Source organism: Polyodon spathula, chromosome 10, assembly GCF_017654505.1.
Source record: "Polyodon spathula isolate WHYD16114869_AA chromosome 10, ASM1765450v1, whole genome shotgun sequence".
In the NCBI taxonomy this organism is placed as follows: Eukaryota; Metazoa; Chordata; class Actinopteri; order Acipenseriformes; family Polyodontidae; genus Polyodon; species Polyodon spathula.
The window spans coordinates 34558306-34578531 of NC_054543.1; the positions used below are offsets into that span (position 1 = coordinate 34558306).

Here is a 20226-nt window from a genome sequence, read left to right on the forward strand (position 1 = left end):
ACAGTCTCTAGTCTGTGTGAAGAGAAAGGCTGTCACAGTGAAGAGACCTGTGTTGGTTAGTAAATGGTACTATGAACCGTTTTGTTTGTCTTTGTGTGTTAAACTGTTTTTGAACTGGGAAATGGCTTAGCCGTCCGTTATTCAGAATTTACAACAGTTCAGGTAGTACTCTGTGTGGAAGTTACATTTTTGTTTTGTTGCGGTTTTATTATTGTAAATAATGAAAGTTTGCAAGCGCGCTAAAAACAAAAATCGTGTGTCTGGGTCAGTATTTTAAAAGGGCACAAAGAACCTCTGCCGTGAGGCTGTGTTACAATAAATATAACCCAAAGCCTGAATGCTACTTCAGAAAAAGCGGTAATACTAATCTGTACTAAAAACTTTTCATTTTGACAATGAAACTTGATATTCTAGATGTTCACTACAAAGGTATGTATTTTAGAGATAGAAGAACTGCCAATTGAAGTTACATATATTGCATTATGGACAAACTTGGTTTAAAGAACGGGTCACCTAGGGTTTTCATCTCTGTCACTGTATCTCCCAGTGCCAGGACGCCCACGGTCGTACCGCCTATCATACCGATCTTCACCACGATCTTCATCACGGTCTGGTGGGGACCTAGACCTCCGGCGTTCGCCATCCCTGGGGAAAAAGTGTGACAGTACAACAAAAACAATGCATTGTTATTGGCACAACAAACTGACAAAATGTCCTGAAGTTTTGAATGCAGTTCTGCTTCTGAAATGCAATGGGCATGCATAATATCGAATGTGATAGTAATTAATAATAACAACAGCATGCTCTACATACACTGTTCACCATATACAATAATAGTAAACAGTACATCCTTAATTCGTTTTTCTAAATATACCATGACAGCAACCATCATTAAAACAGTGATTTGGTGAACTACAAACAGCTTATGTTTGTCTAGAGCAGCTTTCTCTATGATGCACATTTTACTTAGCCACATAACAAGCTAATCTGGCTGAAAATTCAGCAGGGAGTCATGAAAAATCAATTTAAACCAGGTTACTACGTACCTGTATTCTGGAGAGGGGCTTTTGCGTTGGTCTCTTGCATCCTCATTGAAATTATGCTGAATCAAAGAAAAAGACAAGCTGAACAAACAAAGTAAAAAGCAACACATTTGTCATTATTTAAAATATGCTTAAAAGACTTATTCCTGGTGCACAAAGACAAGGCTATTAAAATATATGAATGTGTTTGTTAATAAAAAGAACAGCAGGACTGCAACATACCAGTAATAAATAAAAAAAAAAAAAACTATCCTGCCAAACTGCAATCAATTAAACACGATAAACTGCTGATACTATAAAAGCAATTATGCACAGTTAGATCCTTCCATTTTCTATATCTGTAATCCTAGGGTTTCAGTATTAATCTGCATTGGGATATATCAAATATTTTAGGTCAATTTTTACAATGCCCACCACTGTATTAAAAAAACCCAACAAATTTCACTAAGTTTTTCTAATGACAAAATGTATGTAACTAGTATAGTTTGTGCTGTGGTGAAAAAGAAAAAAAGAATCATACTATAAAACAAGAATTTAACACTAGACATTTAATAGGCCAATAAACCCTCCTAAGTTAAAACATGCTTCTCCTGAGAGTGAACTGAGAAATTCCAAGAATCTGACGAGGACTAATAGCTTCATTGACGAAGCCCAGGGGACAACTGCACTGTGTAATACATGTGCAGTGACTCAGTGACAGCTATAATCGGGTTAACTCATTTTCATCTTACTGGGATAAAGCGCTGTCATGTTGCGTGAAGCAGAGTAATGTACCCAAATCATTAAATAACTAAAAAGAAAAACCTAATTCATAAAAGGGCAGGAAATAAGGGCTTATAGGCTCAGGGTATATGTTAGTAACTTAATGTTATTCAGATTATTCCTGATGTTTTTAAAACAGACATAGGCTTAAATAATAATAATAAAAAAACTGAATAACGATATTATATATAATTATTTTTTATTTTTTTTAAACCAAGTGATCTTTACGAGAACAAGTAGAATGTTTTACACTAACCCAATGCTGCCGGAGTGCTCCAATTTCAGAAGTTAAATCCTGACAACACAATCTCTTTTCCGGGTTGTCTCACAGCAATAAGTTGTCGTGGGACAATCAAATCGGTCTTTTGGAGACTTGTCATTGGATAAAGCTATGCACTAGGAACAAAATAATTGTATCCCTACAGTTTTGATGGTACACTTCATAAGCACATACATAGTAAACACATCTACCAGTGCAAACTTTGAAGAGGAAGACAAGGTCATGTATAGCAGACTTAAGATTACTGCTTTATGATCATCATATAGTTCATTCTTCTATAGACTTTTTTTTGTTTGTTTTGATTTGCTGTTCATGGTTCTATTGAATTCTATAACTTTTGTATATAAATATGATTCTCTTCACAATGTAAAATAATTGAAAATCAGGAAACATACAGTACATTATGTTTATATGCCAAAAATGAAATCCATTTATTTGTTTGCTTTTACAGTGGTGGCTACATTTAGGTTTACTGCTTTATACTACAATTACGTATTAATTATATTATATATATATATATATATACACACACACACACACACACACACACACACACACACACACTTTTTGTTGTTATTATAGTACTTTTTTCTATAGAATTGCTATTCATGGATATATTGAATTCTATAACATTTGTATAGAAATATGATTTTTCTCTTCATAATGCTAAATTATTGACTAATTTCAATAAAACTGCATTTTTTACTTGTATTTATTCATATTTCATGGTTAAAAGGTTTTACATACGAGTTGGTTTTTATTATATTTTGTACTAAATGATATTTTGCTTAGTTTGAACTACTTCCACAAAATTGCTGACAGTACCTATAAATAGGGCCACGGCTCTGGCAACATCTTGTAGCTCCTCAACGGTAGAAGATACTTAAATTTTTTAATTTGAAATCCTCATAAAATGTCACATCTGTAGCATTCTAATATTTTTTGTATACCCAACTTGGCAAGGGGTAGAAATTGTGCACAAATTAGTTTACATGAGCATTTCTCCTTTGCCAAGATAATCTATCTACCTGACAGGTGTGGCATATCAAGAAGCTGTTAAACAGCATGATCATTACACAGGTGCACCTTGTGCTGGGTTAATAAAAAGCCACTCTAAAATGTGCAGTTTTGTCACACAACACAATGCCACAGATGTTTCAAGTTTTAAGTGAGTGTATAATTGGCACGCTGACTGCAAGAATGTCCACCAGAGCTGTTGACAGAGAATTGAATGTTCATTTATCTACCATAAGCCGCCTCCAACGTCGTTTTAGAGAATTTGGCAGTATGTCTAACCGGCCTCACAACCACAGACCACGTGTAACCACGCGAGCCAAGGACCTCCACATCCGGCATCTTCACCTGCGGGATCGTCTGAGACCAGCCACCCGGACAGCTGATGAAACTGTAGGTTTGCACAACCAAAGAATTTCTGCACAAACTGTCAGAAACCATCTCAGGGAAGCTCATCTGTGTGCTCGTCGTCCTCACCAGGGTCTTGACGTGACTGCAGTTCGGTGTCGTAACCGACTTCAGTGGGCAAATTCTCACCTTCGAAGGCCACTGGCATATTGGAGAAGTGTGATCTTCACGGATGAATCCCAGTTTCAACTGTACCGAGCAGATGGCAGACGGCGTGTATGGCGCCGTTTGGGCGAGCGGTTTGCTGATGTAAACGCTGTGAACAGAGTGCCCCATGGTGGCCGTGGGGTTATGGTATGGGCAGGCATAAGCTACGGACAACAAACACAATTGCATTTTATCGATGGCAATTTGATTCACAGAGATACCGTGACGAGATCCTGAGGCCCACTGTCGTGCCGTTCATCCATCGCCATCACCTCATATTTCAGCATGATAATGCACGGCCCATGTCGCAAGGATCTGTACACAATTCCTGGAAGCTGAAAATGTCCCAGTTCTTCCATGGCCTGCATACTCAACAGACATGTCACCCACTGAACATGTTTGAGATGCTCTGGATAGACGTGTATGACAGCATGTTCCAGTTCCCCCCAATATCCATCAACTTTTCACAGCCATTGAAGAGGAGTGGGACAACATTCCACAGGCCACAATCAACAGCCTGATCAACTACGCGAAGGAGATGTGTCGCGCTGCATGAGGCAAATGGTGGTCACACCAGTACATCAGATACTGACTGGTTTTCTGATCCACGCCCCTACCTTTTTTTTTTTTTTTTTTTTTTTTTTTTTTTAAGGTATCTGTGACCAACAGATGCATATCTGTATTCCCAGTCATATGAAATCCATAGATTAGGGCCTAATGAATTTATTTCAATGGACTGATTTCCTTACATGAACTGTAACTCAGTAAAATCTTTGTAATTGTTGCATGTTGCGTTTATATTTTTGTTCAGAGTAGTTTCAGATTTAAGGTTGCAAAGGGTTAAACCGATGAAGGCACTAGGTCGAATCATTTGTCTAATCCAGTTCCTTAAGTTTCATCATACGTTTTTTTGAAGTTATGAATAAAAAACAAATAAAAAAAACTCTGAATTAAAAAAAAAAAAAAAAAAAAAATCCAAGATGGTGTTCCGATTGATTTATTTATTTTTTTTTAAAACGCAAGTGCACGATGAACTAAGGAAGACAGCACTTACTGTTATTTGTGACACTCTGCTTTTCATTTTCCGTGCCCCACCAGCACTGGCTGAACTCTCTTTGCTACTGCCACTGTCTGAGCCGCTGGAACTGTCACTACTGCTATCGCTGTCATCGCTCCGTGAAGCACGCCCCCCTTTCTCTTGAGGAGGGCTTTTCTTACTTCTGTCATCTGGCCTCTTCTCAGGATCTGATGGCTCTGCTAGACAGACATAACATACATTTAACCAGTCTACCAAAGTTTTTACTTTTTTATTTTTAATACCTTACCTGTAATTCACAAAAGAAAGCTTATCTGATTATTATTATGTTATCTCATAGGGAGAGGCACAAAAAGTGATGTAGCCTTGAGTATAGCTGTCAATTCTGTTTTGACCAACGGAGCTGAAAGTGAGATTTATGCGACTTAAATCACTCCATTCAGATGTTTTACTTGCAGTATTTCATATCAAGAAAAGACAAGATCCTGCTTTCATGCTTGATCGCCTACTTTGCATGATGTGTAAAAAAATAAATCATTACTTTTGTTAAGCCAAATATAAAAATGAGATGCACTCATCAGTGTGATCGTTTTCATACTGAAATGGAAAATACACCTTAAAACCCATAATTGAAATGTTGAAGATTTTGTGATCACCACTTGCTCAACATTACTGTAAAATACCTAAGTACTGAAAAAAAAAAAAATATATATATGTGTGTGTGTGTGTGTGTGTGTGTGTGTGTTAAAACAATGTAAATTGCTTCAGGTAGGCCAATATTAGTGTAATCGGGTTTGTGAATCCAGATGGTAAAAGTCAGATTCAGCTCAGTTAAATGCTACATACATTTACATAATCTTATGAGGAAAATAAATTCTGATACTAAAAGTCTTAAGTGAAACAAGAATATCACTGGCACAATATTGTGTGCACTCTAGCACTTTCAGTATACCCTTGGGCAGCAAGGTCAAAAAAACATCAGGCTTACATTTCTTTCAGTCTAAAAGCCTGGGAGAGCCATACAGAAAGGGTTGCAATAGGTCAGCAGACCTTTTTTTTTTTTTTTTTTTAAAAATCAAAAAATAATAATAATAATAATAATTCGGGAAAATGACACATCATCACTGAACGCTGCAGCAATAGCTGGCAGACAGCAATTTCGTACAACAGAGATGATTTGGCCTGAAGTTACTTAAAGAAAGTGTACTGTGGGGGGCGCTGTCGAGCATGGCTTTTGTGTAGAGGCGAGAAAAAAGAAGTCCAGCTGGGGAGTGGCAAAAACTGGCCTTTCTGATTTCAGCTGTGAACAAGATCCAGAATTCTATCGAATCATTTAAATCCGAAAACTGTGAATCTATTGCTACACTCCAAGGTACTCTGGACTCTTATGGCGGCCGGCTGCAGGAGATAGATCTCTGAGCGATATTTCTGACAGGGTGATTGCTGGAGGCCTCCTGCAGCAGTCTTTCTGCAAAGAATGAGATGCTCAAATGGAAAGGCGAGGCTTTAGATGGTAGGGTACGGGGAAACAATCTACGCGTTGTCAGTGTCTCGGAAGACATGTCGCAGTTTTTGCCGATCTATTTGGGAAGGATAAGCTGGATCCCCCCGTCCTTGATTGAGCACGTCTCGCTTATCCCAAGGCCTAAGGAAGGAGACCGGCCCCGTCCCATTATCCTCAAGATGCACTACTTCCAGGATAAGGAGAAGATATTACGGTTGGCAAGAGACAAGGGAGATCTATAATTTCAGGGGAGGCGAATATATATTTTTGACGTTGAAGATGGTGTGAAATACAGCCTTCTGTACCCTGCCCGATTTACTAATCACCCAAAACAGCAGTCGGACGATTTTCACTACACCACAGGATGCCACTGCCTTCTACAAAGATCAGATCGTCTCAACTCCTTCACCTGGTTAATTCACGGTTGCTGCAGGGCACACTGCATTTGGCTGCCTTGGAATAATGCGACTCAAATTGGAAACACATGTTTTACGTCGTATACATTTCTGTAAATACTTGACAATGAAAACACATGTTACAATATACAAAACATAAGGAGTATCAAAGCAATGTTCAAGAAAATTGTCTCAATCTTGGATTCCTCAAAATAGCCACCCTTTGCCTTAATAACAGCCTCACAAACACAAGGCATTCAGTTAACAAGTTTCAGCAGGAAATCACCCGACATGTCTTCCCAGCTCTTCTGCAGCAATTCCCAGAGATGTAGGACACTTGTGGGTAGCTTTGCTTTGACTCTTCTGTCCAGTTTGCCCCATACAAGTTCTATGGGATTGAGGTCTGGAGACCGGGCAGGCCAGGTCATTAGATTGAGTTGTCCTTCACTTTCCTTCTTTGCCAGATAGTTCTTGCACAACTGAGGTGTGAAGGACTGCCCAACTAGCTGTAATCCTGACGGAATGGCATGCCTCTGAAGTATGCTATGATAGCCATGCTGGTTGAGCTTGCCATGGACTTGGTAAAGATCTGTCACCAACTCTGTCACCAGCAAAGCAACCCCAGACCATGACACTGCCTCTTCCAGGCTTGACAGTAGGAACCACACTCTTCCTCTTATTCTGCACTCTTAACAATGGTTTCTTTGCAGCAATTCTTCCAGTTAGGCCAGCTGCATGCAATCTCCTCTGAACAGCTGATGCTGAAACATCTGTACTTCTAGTTTGGCTGACCTTCTATTTCATGGGCAGTTAATCGCTGGTTTTGCAGACTTGTGACTAATGAACTTTTTCTCTGATTCTAAGGTCACCCTTGGCCTGACCTTGTTCGGTCCTCATGAGTGCCAGTTTCTTCAAATCGTCTGATGGTCTTGGCCACAGCAGTTACAGACACTTGCAAAGTTCTTGCTGATTTGTCTTAAAGATTGACCTTCATTTCTTAAAGTAATTACAGACTGTCTTTTGTCTTTGCTTAACAGAGCGTATTTTGCCATTTTCCGTTCCCTTACATTCCGGAATGACAAACTTGTGCCTATGTTACCTATATTTATAGTAATCATGGACCCTCACCTGTTAACAATAATTGGTGACAAAAGGTTAATTAGGTAATACGCTAGTTAACTCAAAGAACATCTAACAAAGACACTTATACTTAGGCCAGTGTTCTAACACCGTGTTATACACATTTCAGACGTTTAACTGACTTGGGCTTCAGACTGAAATCCCCTTGCTTTGGGTGACCATTTCATTGAAATTGACAAGATTTACATTTTCCTTTATTCACCTATGATTATCAGCTTATATAAGTACACATATCATATAATGAAATATTAAGTGTTTATAGACATATTTATACAGTTAAAAGCATAATCATGAAAAACCTGGTTTCAAGCAGGTGTACTCAAACTTTTGACTGGTACTGTGTGTGTGTGTGTGTGTATATATATATACTGTATATTAATAGATTTTGCATATCACATTCACTTTTACTTTTATACATTTGTTTATTTTTTCTTCCTAATTGCCTTGGTTTGGAACGGTTGGTTTTCTTTTAAGCTGACCCTTCCTTTCCCTTGAACTGTTTATCTGGAGTTGAAGACCGCAGCGCTGTAGTTTTTAAAGAAATGACCCTAAGGGTCTATACCGAATACAGTAGTGTTGGGTTTATATGGACTGCTATTTCTGATATCTATAATTTATGTATTTTATTTAGATTTGTATTTCCTTACTGGGTCTGCTTAGTCTCATATACAGAACCCAAATCTGCACGATAGGGACTTTTTCTTTTTCTCATTGATATCGTATAGTGTGGATTCACAATCTCCCTTGCATTTTTTTTCTTTTCGTTGTTATTGCTCTACGCGTTGCATTCTACTGATATTGCTACAGTTTATTTTATTACAATGACTTCTGGGTTAAGCTTTTTTTTTTTTCTTTTACCCTTGAGAGCATTTGTAGGTCCTTGTTTGCTTTGTTATAAACAGGTATGCAAGTGGTATAGCGAGGTCTACACCTTTGTTCCCCCATATGCTACTAAGTGCTTGTTCTTTCTATGGTATGCATTGTATCTCTGTTTATCCTCTCATACAATTTAGGATATTTTTTATTGGCTTTAAAGCGTTTTTTATTATGCTATCCAATAACAAAAATAACCATTCTGCAGGCTGCCCAGTGAACTTTATAAACTGGAATGATAAAGAGCTTAATCATCCAGTTAACGCAATAAGGTGTTATCACATAGGCAGAAATTTAAAGTGGGAATAGCATATCTTCAAGAGTCACATCTACGCACCTCAAACCACTTTCAAATGCTTAAGGGGTGGGTAGGGCAGCTTTTTCACTCCCAATTTCATTGTAAAGCCAGAGGTGCAGCTATTTTAGCGCCTAAAAATATTCCTTTTATCTCCTCACAAGTAATAGCAGACCCAAATGGCCAGTACGTGATAGTCACAGGCAAACTTTTTTACACACCACTCATAATGGCCAATGTTTATGCCCCAAACTTTGAGGATAACAACTTTATGACTGACCTTTTTTCCTTGTTGCCTTGTTTTAGGAGGAAACTTCAATTGTGCACTAAATCCTACTCTGGTTCTCTCTTCCCCAAAATCTGAATGACCTTCAAAATCCACTTAACAGTTAGCGCCATTTCAGATACATATAAAGTGTCTGACCCTTGGCGTTTCCTATTTCCCTCAGCGGCTGCAGTTTCTTCTTGCGTGAATGCTGGAACCCTGACCCTGGTTAACCCATGCAGCAGTCAGCAGTCTCCAGAGGGATTCTAGACCTCTCTACTGCCAAATCTCATTGACTTGCAGCAGCCCCGAGCCACCTCCCGCGGATGTTTTTAAACTGACGGACACTCTGTCAAGACCCGCCCACCTGCTGATCTAAGGACCAGCATAGCCAATCACCTGCTGCCCTTCCCCTCAACCAAGCCCAGTAGGCAGCAAGTCTCAATCGAGCGCCTGTCTGTAAACAATAATTCAGTCAAACAAATCAACTCCAAAACGATAAACAATAAACCCACTTCCACATATAAATCACACCAACGCTAAATTACCATTGTGCAGGGCAATCGCCCTGCCACAGATCCAGTGACCAAATTATATCCCTCTTTATTTGGAATAAAGTCTCCAAGAATATGCAAAGCCTTCCCCCAGAGACCAAAAGCATTAGGGGGCCTTGCTTTACCCAATTTTCTGTTCTATTACTGGGCGACTAACATTCATGTAATTTCTTACTGGGTGCAGTCTCATGTTAAAAAAAGGTCCTTCTTGGCTGCAGACAGAAGCATCCTCCCGCCTTTGCAACACTTTACTTGCCCTAGTATGTTCCTCCCTTCCTCTTTCAAAGTCTAGATTTAGGACTAACCCCCTGGTTAAGTGGTCAATTAGGATTCTGGCACAACTTTAAGAACACTTTGGTTTTCAGTCCTTCAGTATCTATACATCACTTAATGTAAATCGCCCTTTTCCTCCCTCAGTAGCGGACCACGCATTTCGCATTTGGTGTGGAAGAGGTATTGCATCTTTCAGAGACTTGTACATTGATGACTGCTTTGATTCATTTAAACAGCTGTCCCCAAAATTTTGAATACCAAAATCACACTTTTTCCATTACTTACAGGTTCGGGATTTCATACAAAACAAAGTGACGAATATTCCTGTCATCCCCTTGGAATCGGCTATAGACTAGTTTTAAACGAACTCCAAACTGTAAAGCTGGGCTATCCCAGATTTACTCCACTATATTGTCTCTGGAGTTTTCTTCCTTGACTACTCTGAAAAGTCTATGGGAGCAGTATTTGGGATTTGAACTTTCAGGGGAAATATTGGAATCCATGATGTCTCACTGTGCACGAGGCTTGGTCTAACATAATTTAAGATCCTTCATCATTCATTTTTCTAAGGCTAATCTAGCTAAAATCTTTCCAAATTTAGATCCAACTTGTGATAAATGTAAACAGGCCTCTGCTACTCTAATTCATATGTCCTTAATTAGCCCCATTCTGGAACTCTATCTTTGAATCTCTATCACAGATCCTAAATACACCTCTTGACCTTTCTCATCTTACAGCAGTTTTTGGTGTTGTTCCCAATCATGTAATCCTGCCCTATACACAGTGAGGCATTCTCCACTTTGCTGGCAAAATGCCTGATTTTATTACATTGGAAGTAATCTGCCCCACCCACTTGTATTCATTGGAAAAGTGATGTAATAAATTTTCTTCACCTGGAAAAAATCAGATTTATGCCTCATGGCTCCACTGAAGTTTTTATTTTTAAACTTCTTAACTGATTTTGCGGCTTAAATTCACCCTCTACCTTGATGACTCACATATTACTTTTCTCTTTCTTTCTCATGAATTCCACTGCCTTAAAGCATCAATTGATAATTTAGGAGTAAAGTGATTTCTGTCATTCCCTACTGAAAAAAAGAAAGCCTGGTTTCTGGCTGTTAGTATAATCATACAGTTTTGGTTGTGGCGACAACTAAAATAACGTTTACTGTATTAACCTTTTTTATCTTTGCCCTTGTCATGCTCCTCTTCCTCTGATGAGCTCCCACTCCGACCACTTGGAGGCTTGTCCATATTCCCTGAATTGGATGGCTGTGTACAAGAGAAAGGGAAAACCGTCAGATTTCAACCACTTGCAGTATAAATTCTGCACAACAAAACTTGGAGATTTCATATGTTAATGGTGCCATTTGGGCAGTGTATGGAGACAGAAAAGACTATTCTGACAAGGAAGGACCAAAGCACAAAAAGGTCAGTTGCGCCTTAAAAACAGGATCTACAGTATAATTCAGTAATATTTTTTTAGAAGTATATCACTTTTTGTATTAATTGAATCAAGCAACACGATTTCTATGAAAACCAAATAAAAGTATAATAAGGCACCTCAAAAAACAAGAGACTCTGTTCACTGCAAAAATAAAATGCATGCTTTATGATGCACCTTTCTGGCAATGCCACCAGCTTGGTGAAATCAAGTCATTTTTTTGTGATCATTATTATTTTAGAGCTAGTGTAGTTTCTATAATACATTAACTCACAGGGGATGACATATTTTCCTGAGTATGTAGAACACTGTGTTCAACATTTTTAGAATGGTTTGTTTCCATGTTATTTATTACACAGAGTAAAAATGTCAACTTTGAAAAATGCATCGGTTTGATTAGGCTGTGCTTTATTTAAGAGCAGTCACTGTATTCCTTCATAATATAAAGCATCCTTTACAAAATACAGATGATTTCTTTTGTTAAAACCTTAAAGTGCTTATGACACCCTCCAAACCACTTTTATGAAACATAATTTATTACTAACACGTATTCCCAAATGAGATTTAAAGTTGTTGTCAGTGATAAAGCTTTTTAATAAAATGCAAGACTTTGTCTTGGTTTTGAAACAGCCTCAGGATACCGGTAGTGACATCACAGAGGGAGAAGGTGAACAAAAGACAGATTGACTTTCACAGAGACAGGCACATTTTTTATAACTTAATGCCTTGTACTTGTGTTGTAGCTGGTTGCTGGTTTCAAAGTAATAGTATTATTCATTGTTTTCCGAAAGACACAAAAATGCAGCGCACGTGCATTTCACGCCAGACAGTTTTGAAGAAAGACCAATGATGATGGCAGAGATGGGCCTAGATTTATAGAGATGTAAATGTATATAGAGATATGTTAAATACATGCCAATAACAATCCACAGCATTCAGTTATTCTATTCATATCAATAATTCATGCATCAATATTGTTAACTAAAGGAATGTCATAAATATACAACTATGGGTAACTTGAAATATTAAGTTTCAATCGATGTTACATGTAACTGTTTTTATTAACCATTCTGTGTTGCCAAGACGCCGATTCTCCGCGGACATCACTGTCCCTCCGCGTTGGTGTTGGAGTCTCTCTCCGAGCCTGACCCTTCTGATTCAGAGGTATACGGCTCGAACTAATATGGGAGACAATCCCTGTTTTCTCTCTCTACGTCAGATCCATCACTACATGATTCACATTCATAAGAGGTGTCTGAAACTGATACAATTAGGCTCCTCTCACTTTCATTGTCGCAGTCAGCCATACTCCCAGATGCAAGTGACAGGTCTCACTTGAACATATAATCACTTGAATTTTACCAAATTATGTTTAATCACACTACAGTTAATCAAGTAATACCCGGAAATACATATTTCGGGGCCCAGGAGACTGTAAAATCTTTAAGTGTAAAAGTACAGTGCACTCCAATGTGTATTATTCTATATATATAATATATATATTATATATATATATATATATATATATATATATATATATATATATATATATATATATATATACACACACATACACACACACACACACATTCACACACACACACACACACACACACACACACATACATACATACATACACACACATGAATGATACAGTAGATCATGTAGACTGTGTGACACGTCTGATTCTCACACACATGAAAACGTACTTGGTATTAAATCATTTTTGTCATAAGACCATATTGCATTAAAACAAAAACAAACACTTCACGCATAACTGCAAACTATGCTTTACCCATACTTTGAAAATATAATCATATCAGCACCTAGGAACAGAGATACTGTAATTCATGGCATGGTAAATAAACACAGTCTTGAATGGACCTCTCATAACAAACTTTGACATTTGTATTCGACTTCAGCCAATAGTACTGTATCAGTGGGGAAAAAAAGGACACATTTAAAATATAAAAATGCGTTGAAAGGTGCCACTCACTGGTCTGTCTCTGTATTTATTAGGTAAATCATAATGTAACATGCCAAGTAAAAGCAATCCCAGCGAATTTAAACTTGTTTAGTAACTTTGTGCAAACTACTGTATTGTACACCATCACTTTGCTAGTACAAACATTAGTCTTTTGATTTTGTTTATTTTTTATGTTAAAAATCCCAGTACATTGATACCTAGGTTAAAGGGCTTGTTAAAGTTTCATTGTATATCGAATACAGCCTTTTACTTAAAGTTTCAGTTAAGAAAATTAGCTAATAACATTAAGAACACATTCCATAACTCGTTTGTTTTTGTTTTATGTAGTTGTCCATGTATTCATTCTTTATCTGCACAACAAACAAATATAGTTACGGTACCACATCAGTCACTTTGTAAACGTTAACGTAGGCCGCCTGGAATATACAATCAGAAGACTAATAACCTACACCAATTTGAATTCCCGATTTCATATAAAGTAAACGGTAAACATAATACTTAAGAAAAGCGCTGTGTGAGCGATCAGACTTGACACATGAAGGCCTGCTCTCTGTTCCGAGTCTAGTCAGTACCACAAGCTTATAAATATCGCAATAAACCATCTAAATCTCAATCTACTGTTATATCAGCATTTGAATATTCACGCAATAACAATGGTCTTATGTCAAACTGGTTGAAAAACTCTGCAATACCTCCTTTTCGGTTGTGGAGTGTATTCTCATTTCGATTCCTACTTCGTTTGATTCTGCCTCCATGTTTCCTGATATCGCAACACGCGTTCTACGGGTACTAAATGAGGACAATATGCGCAGACAGCAAGTCTTTTGCAAGGCTAAAATTGGCGAATAACAAAACCCGAAATTTGAAAAACCGAGGGTGACCAGCTTAATACGAATACCTGTAGAAGAAAACAATGTTTGGATATTTGTTTCCACACAGGTTCACCCAGCCAGAGCTTTATTCATATATAACATAGTGGATCTACTTACCTCAACGAGTAGCACAGCAATGTATTGCACACAAAAAAGGAAGCTTGATCTAAAATGGAAGTTCACATGATGGGTATGTTATATAGAGCATCAATGGCAGGCAACTGGAACCGAAGAGCAGCTCCTGAACCCAGGGAAAGCAGCTTAAGATCCACCAACAAATTAAAAAAACTGTATTTTATTATTTGGCAACCACTTATTTATTAGTCTCCTGCTGGGGTTAATAGAATGTATGTTTAAGGTTTGCCTGAAACTGTAATGGTTCTGGGGCAAGATACAAGCAAATCAGAATTTAGTTCCCATTCCATTTGAAGATGACCACCAAAACATTACGTATGGGATATGCCTGTGTATTTTCTGAGCTCTCCATAACAGAGCTGCCGATAGGCCCCTTACTGTGATGCCCAGTGGCCCACCTAGAGGGGTTAAAACCGTCATTCCACGGAAGCCATGTCTCTTTTTGCCTCTCAAGACAGTAAGGCAAGACCCTCTGTGTTGGTATCTGAGTGTACTGTGAAAAAGAGCTTTTGAGTCAGCTGCAGTTCCCTTACCTTTCAGGCTGAAAGCTGGCTTGCCGCTTTCACAGAATCAGTGACTCCTAATTCAGTCTTTTTCTTCTTTCTTCTTCAGCTACCTGCACATGCTTGCATTGCAGGCTGCTGCTTTCCTATCAGTGGTACGTGAGTTGACCGCCTGTGCAGTATTGATTTAAAGGAGTGAGTATTGTTGTCTTTTTCTAGCCTTCACTCGTGTGGGAGCATGCCCTACGCTGGGGCTAGGCTGTAATATACCCCTGTTGTCGAGCGACTCGATATATAAAAACACACACACACACAAACACACACACACACACACACACACACATGTTATTGTTGTTAACTAAATGCCCTTGCTGGCACATCTGCAGTACACACATGGTATTCACTCTTGCCTGTGTTGTGCAGCAGCTACGGGTTGTCCTCCATGGGCTGTATTTTTACTAGACCCACTGTAGAGTAGACCTCGCCAGCTGCCTTGGCCCACCCACCTTGGTGCGTCGGGCCTTTGAAATATCAACAGCAACAGCTGGGGTTACTCCACATGCGCCCGATCCAAGTGTGGCTCGATGCCTTTCGGCTGCACCTTAAGCGCGACAGACACCATCAGCTGACTGTGTCTCACCTATGCTGGGAAGCATTACGCTGGTGGAAGCAAGCCTTAGGGCTCTCGGATGCAGATGTCAAAACACTGCAGAACGCTAGGGCCTCCTCCACAGGGGCATTAGTTGCCATAAGTGGATGTATTTTCAAAAATAGTGCATGGACAGAGGTCATGACCACAATTATTGCCCTATAGCAACTATTTTGCAGTTTCTGCAAGATCTGTTAGAGGTGAGTTGATCCCCTCTACATTGAAAGTGCACGTAGCAGCCATATCTGCGTGCCATGTCCCCATTGACTCAGTGTCCTGGGCGCTCATAAACTAGCGACTCGTTTTTTGAAGGGTGCTCGTAGTTACGCCCTCCCAGGAGAGCCGTTCTCCACGAATGGAGCCTTGATGTTTTACTGGAGGCTCTCACAAAGGCCCCTTTGAGCCTATACACTCCATAAAGTTGAAGCATCTGTCTATGAAGACAGCCTTCCTCTTGGCTATCACCTCCACAAAGCAAGTCAGTGAGCTGCTGGCGCAGTGGATGCACAGCTCCTGTATGCGTACTTGGGATGATTGCATCAAGGTGTCACTGCGTACAAATTCCCCAGGGTGGTCACAGCCTTCCACATGAATCAGTCTGTGGAATTGGAGTCTCTATCCACCTCTGTTTGCTTCAGAGGATAGGAGATTGAACTTCCTCTGTCTAGGGCATACTCCAGCATCATCAGTCTTGCATTATAGGCTTCTAACAAAACATTCTCTATTGAAAAGAGAAAACAAGCCAGTTTTACATTGTTGAACTGGCACCTATGATAAATCTTACAACGACTATACTTTTGTGACAAGCAGCACACTCCCAAAGGATATACTATAGATGAAGCTGAAAATAGAGTTTGAGTGAATTAACAGAGATGAGAAGATGGGAAATTATTTTGGATTCTAGATGGATTTTGGACAATTTTCACTGTTGTTTTTTTCTCTTCATCTGAAACTAGCAATGATTTAGGACTGGACTATGGGCCCAGAACATCCACCCAGTGTTAAAGCATTTACTCAAACTCAGTGTTTATGACCTGCTCAATCTATGGGCTCTCTGCATATGTCATAAACCTGGTTATTGCTATTAACAAGCAGGCCCTACTACAGTATATATTTAGTAATTATTTGTTTTTTATTTTTGAAATATTTATACATGGAAACTGCCCTGAGATGTGAAGAGTGACACCATGTTGAAAAAATAGCATTTTTTGCCTGGCAAAATATTCTAATGATTGGATTTCAGTGAAATCCATCCACTCTAGTATGAGATAGCAGGGAGGGGGTTAAAATCCTCCCTGCTTTAAAAACAATGTGAAAATGCATGCTTGGGTGAATGGGCTAAGGGTTTTTATTGTTTAATTGGTTAATTATGTAATTGTTTAATTGTCTTATTGTTTAGTTATCCCCTGCACCTGGTGGTAATTGTAAATTAGTGCCAGGTGCAGGGTATTTAAGAGAGGCAGCCAGTCTACTCAGGGCTGCTGGTGAGTGAGGAGCCTGACTCTGTGTGAGTGTGAGTGTGAGTGTGAGTGTGAGTGTGAGTGTGAGTGTGAGTGTGAGTGTGAGTGTGAGTGTGAGTGTGTGACCGACCAGTTGTTTTGTGAAAGGTATTGTGTGGGGGTTTTTTTGGCAGGTAAATGGCGTATCCGTCCTGCATAATAGTTAGGAACTTGCAGTAAATGTTTAGTCCTAACTCCAAAGGAGTTAGGTGTTTGTTTTGTCTTTGTTTTGCTTATTTTTGTTATTAAAGTTGCGCATCCGCGCTATTTTTCTTTCAAACCTGTGTGTGTATCGTGATTTTTAGAAGGGAAAAGAACCCAAGCGGGTCTGTTTGCTAAGCCGGCCGTCACACTACCAACAAAGAAATAGAATGGATTTAATAGGAAACGGGTCTTATTAGGGCAGGTCTGACCAAGAGTGGACAAGGACAAGTATTAAGAAAAACAAGACAGTTCACAGATGCTAATCAAAAAAGTTTAACTTGGAACACACTGGTTTATATTGTACCTAAAGTAGGGGAAATTAAGGTGACTGATTCGGGTAGAAGAGTTTAGTGGTTTGGCTAGGTGTTGAAATAACTGGGTATTTTAGGAGATACAAGGATTATATTAGGAAGAAAGAATTACATTCATTAGAACGAGGCAACAGTATTAGTGAGAGCAAAGAATTGAAAAAGTGAGTGAGTTAACAAAACAAAAGATAAACCATGTTTTAAGGAAATCAACAAAAGTCTTTATGATCATTTTTGAAAGTGTGTCTTAGTAATTACGTATTCAGCTAGTTAACACGCATTACAGATTTCACTTTACATTTTTTATCGTTTCCCAAAAGTTTTTTTTTTTTTCTTTTCTTGCTGGCACATAGCCTACCATCTGTTCATAAAAACAGACAGTGAGATATTAGTGAAAATCACTGAGTCGTTGAAGTATGCTTTAATCAGAGCCTGTGTGAATGCTCGCTTCCAAAGACCGATATTGCAATTCTAGATGTAGGGGCGTAAAACTGCTGTAAAAAAAAATATTTTCTTATCGCTCATGTAAATAATGTAAACAATAATGTGATGCTAAATGTATGATGCAGGATGCCTAAAAAGTCACTTGACCTCAGCATGGCAGCTATATTGACACATTCAATCTAGAAATGTATGTAGATCTGTACAATTACAAAGTGGTGCAGTAAATCAAATGTTCTTTACTAACTTTTGATGGATAATACTATTAGTGGATTTTTTTTTTTTTTTTTTTTTTTTTACATTGCATCGCTTTTTAATAAAACTGACTGCTCTATGAATGAAGTGGTGTTTTCTGTTACCATATATTATATATATATATATATATATATATATATATATATATATATATATATATATATATATACATCACAATGCCAAGAAAAAGTTTGTGAACCCCAATTATAATTATGGAAATTCCATAGATTTACCATGAAAGCCTTCTTGAATCAAAACCAGTCATTTCTTAAATATCCAATAGGGTTTATATGAACCAATCTCATGCCTTAGACAAACAATGAGTAATTAAGATTCAGGGTATGTGAAAAAGTAAGTCAACCCCTGGTTTTATCAGCTCAATTAAGGGGATAATTAGAATCAGGTATTTAAATAATTAGGTAGATCTTCAGGGGTGAGTTTGGGAGGCCCCACCTTATATAACGATCAGAAACTTTGAGTTTGGTCTTCACCATATAGGTGTGTGTAAACATGTCATGCCACGATCAAAAGAAATCTCTGAGGACCTCAGAAAAACAGTTATTGATGCTCCTCAGTCAAGAAAGGGTTACAAAACCTTTTCTAAGGATTTGGGGCTCCACCAATCCACTGGTCAGATAGTCTACAAATGGAGAAAGTTCAAGACCACAGTCACTCTACTCAGGAGCGGTCGTCCTACCAAAACCTCTCCAAGAATAAACCGGAAAATCATCACGGAAGTCAGAAAGAACCCCAGAGTAACATCCAAGGATCTGCAGGCCACTCTCGCCTTGGCTAATGTGAGTGTTCATAACTCAACTATCAGAAAAAGACTGAACAAGAATGGTGTTCATGGAAGGATAACCAGGAGGAAACCACTGCTCTCTAAAAAGAACATTGCTGCCCGTCTGAAGTTCGCCAAAGAGCACATAGATGATCCACAAGGCTTCTGGAACAATGTTCTCTGGATAAAGGTAGTACTTTTTGGCCTCAAGAGAAACGTTACATTTGGCGAAAACCAAACACTGCAATTGAACAGAAGAACCTCATCCCAACCGTCAAGCATGGTGGTGGGAGTGTGATGGTTTGGGGCTACTTTGCAGCCTCAGGACCTGGACGGCTTGCCAACACTGACACAACCATGAATTCTGCATTGTATCAGAAGATTCTAGAGGAGAATGTCAGGCCATCCGTCTGTGAGCTGAAGCTGAACCGAAAATGGGTCATGCAGCAAGACAATGATTCTAAACATACAAGCAGATCTTCAAAAGAATGGCTGCAGAAGAAGACATTCCACGTTTTAGAAAGGCCTAGTTAATGTCTGGACACAAACACCATCGAAATGTTTGGCAGGACCTGAAGCAAGCTGTCCATGCAAGGAAGTCCTCAAAGAGTTTAAGCAGTTCTGTAAGGAGGAATGGGCCAAAATTCCTCAAAACCGACATAAGAGTTACAGGAAGTCATTGCTGCTCAAGGGGGTGCCACCAGTTACTGCATCTAAAGGGTCACATACTTTTTCACACATGGATATTGAATGTTGAATCATTTGTGGATAAATGTTGAAAAAGTATCATGTTTGTGTCATTTTATTAGTCAGGTTATCTTTATCTATTATTAGGACTTGGATTAAGATCTAATAACATTTTAGGTTTGAAACATGTGAAATATCTGAAAATCCTATGGGGTTCAAATACTATTATATATATATATATATATATATATATATATATATATATATATATATATATATATATATATATGTATATGTACAGTCCGAGCTCCTTTTCATTTGAAACTTGTTTATCCACACACACCGTCTGCGGAGGGGGACGCAAACCCGGGATATCTCACACTAAAGCATAGCGCAGATACCGCTGTACAAAAGAGCCGGCTCCTTTGCAAGGAGCATATATCGGCACTTAGTCTTTGTATGTGATTACGT

General features: G+C 38.7%; 1 protein-coding gene across 3 annotated transcripts in view; it reads right to left on the reverse strand.

Annotated features, from left to right (window-relative positions):
- LOC121322178 (pre-mRNA-splicing factor CWC22 homolog) overlaps positions 1 to 14470 on the reverse strand; it is a 37530-nt gene extending 23060 nt beyond the window's left edge. Inside the window, exons 1-5 of one of the 3 annotated variants that reach the window (XM_041261763.1) lie at positions 14411 to 14470; positions 11168 to 11261; positions 4709 to 4911; positions 1047 to 1102; positions 514 to 645 (exon numbers count right to left, since the gene is read on the reverse strand). In XM_041261763.1, coding sequence (XP_041117697.1) covers positions 514 to 645; positions 1047 to 1102; positions 4709 to 4911; positions 11168 to 11243 — 467 coding nt within the window. In that variant the 5' untranslated portion in view covers positions 11244 to 11261; positions 14411 to 14470. Of the gene's footprint in view, positions 1 to 513; positions 646 to 1046; positions 1103 to 4708; positions 4912 to 11167; positions 11262 to 14113; positions 14196 to 14410 lie in introns of those variants that run through there. The other 2 variants (XM_041261762.1, XM_041261761.1) reach the window with 2 other exon arrangements.
- Positions 14471 to 20226: the final 5756 nt, after the last annotated feature.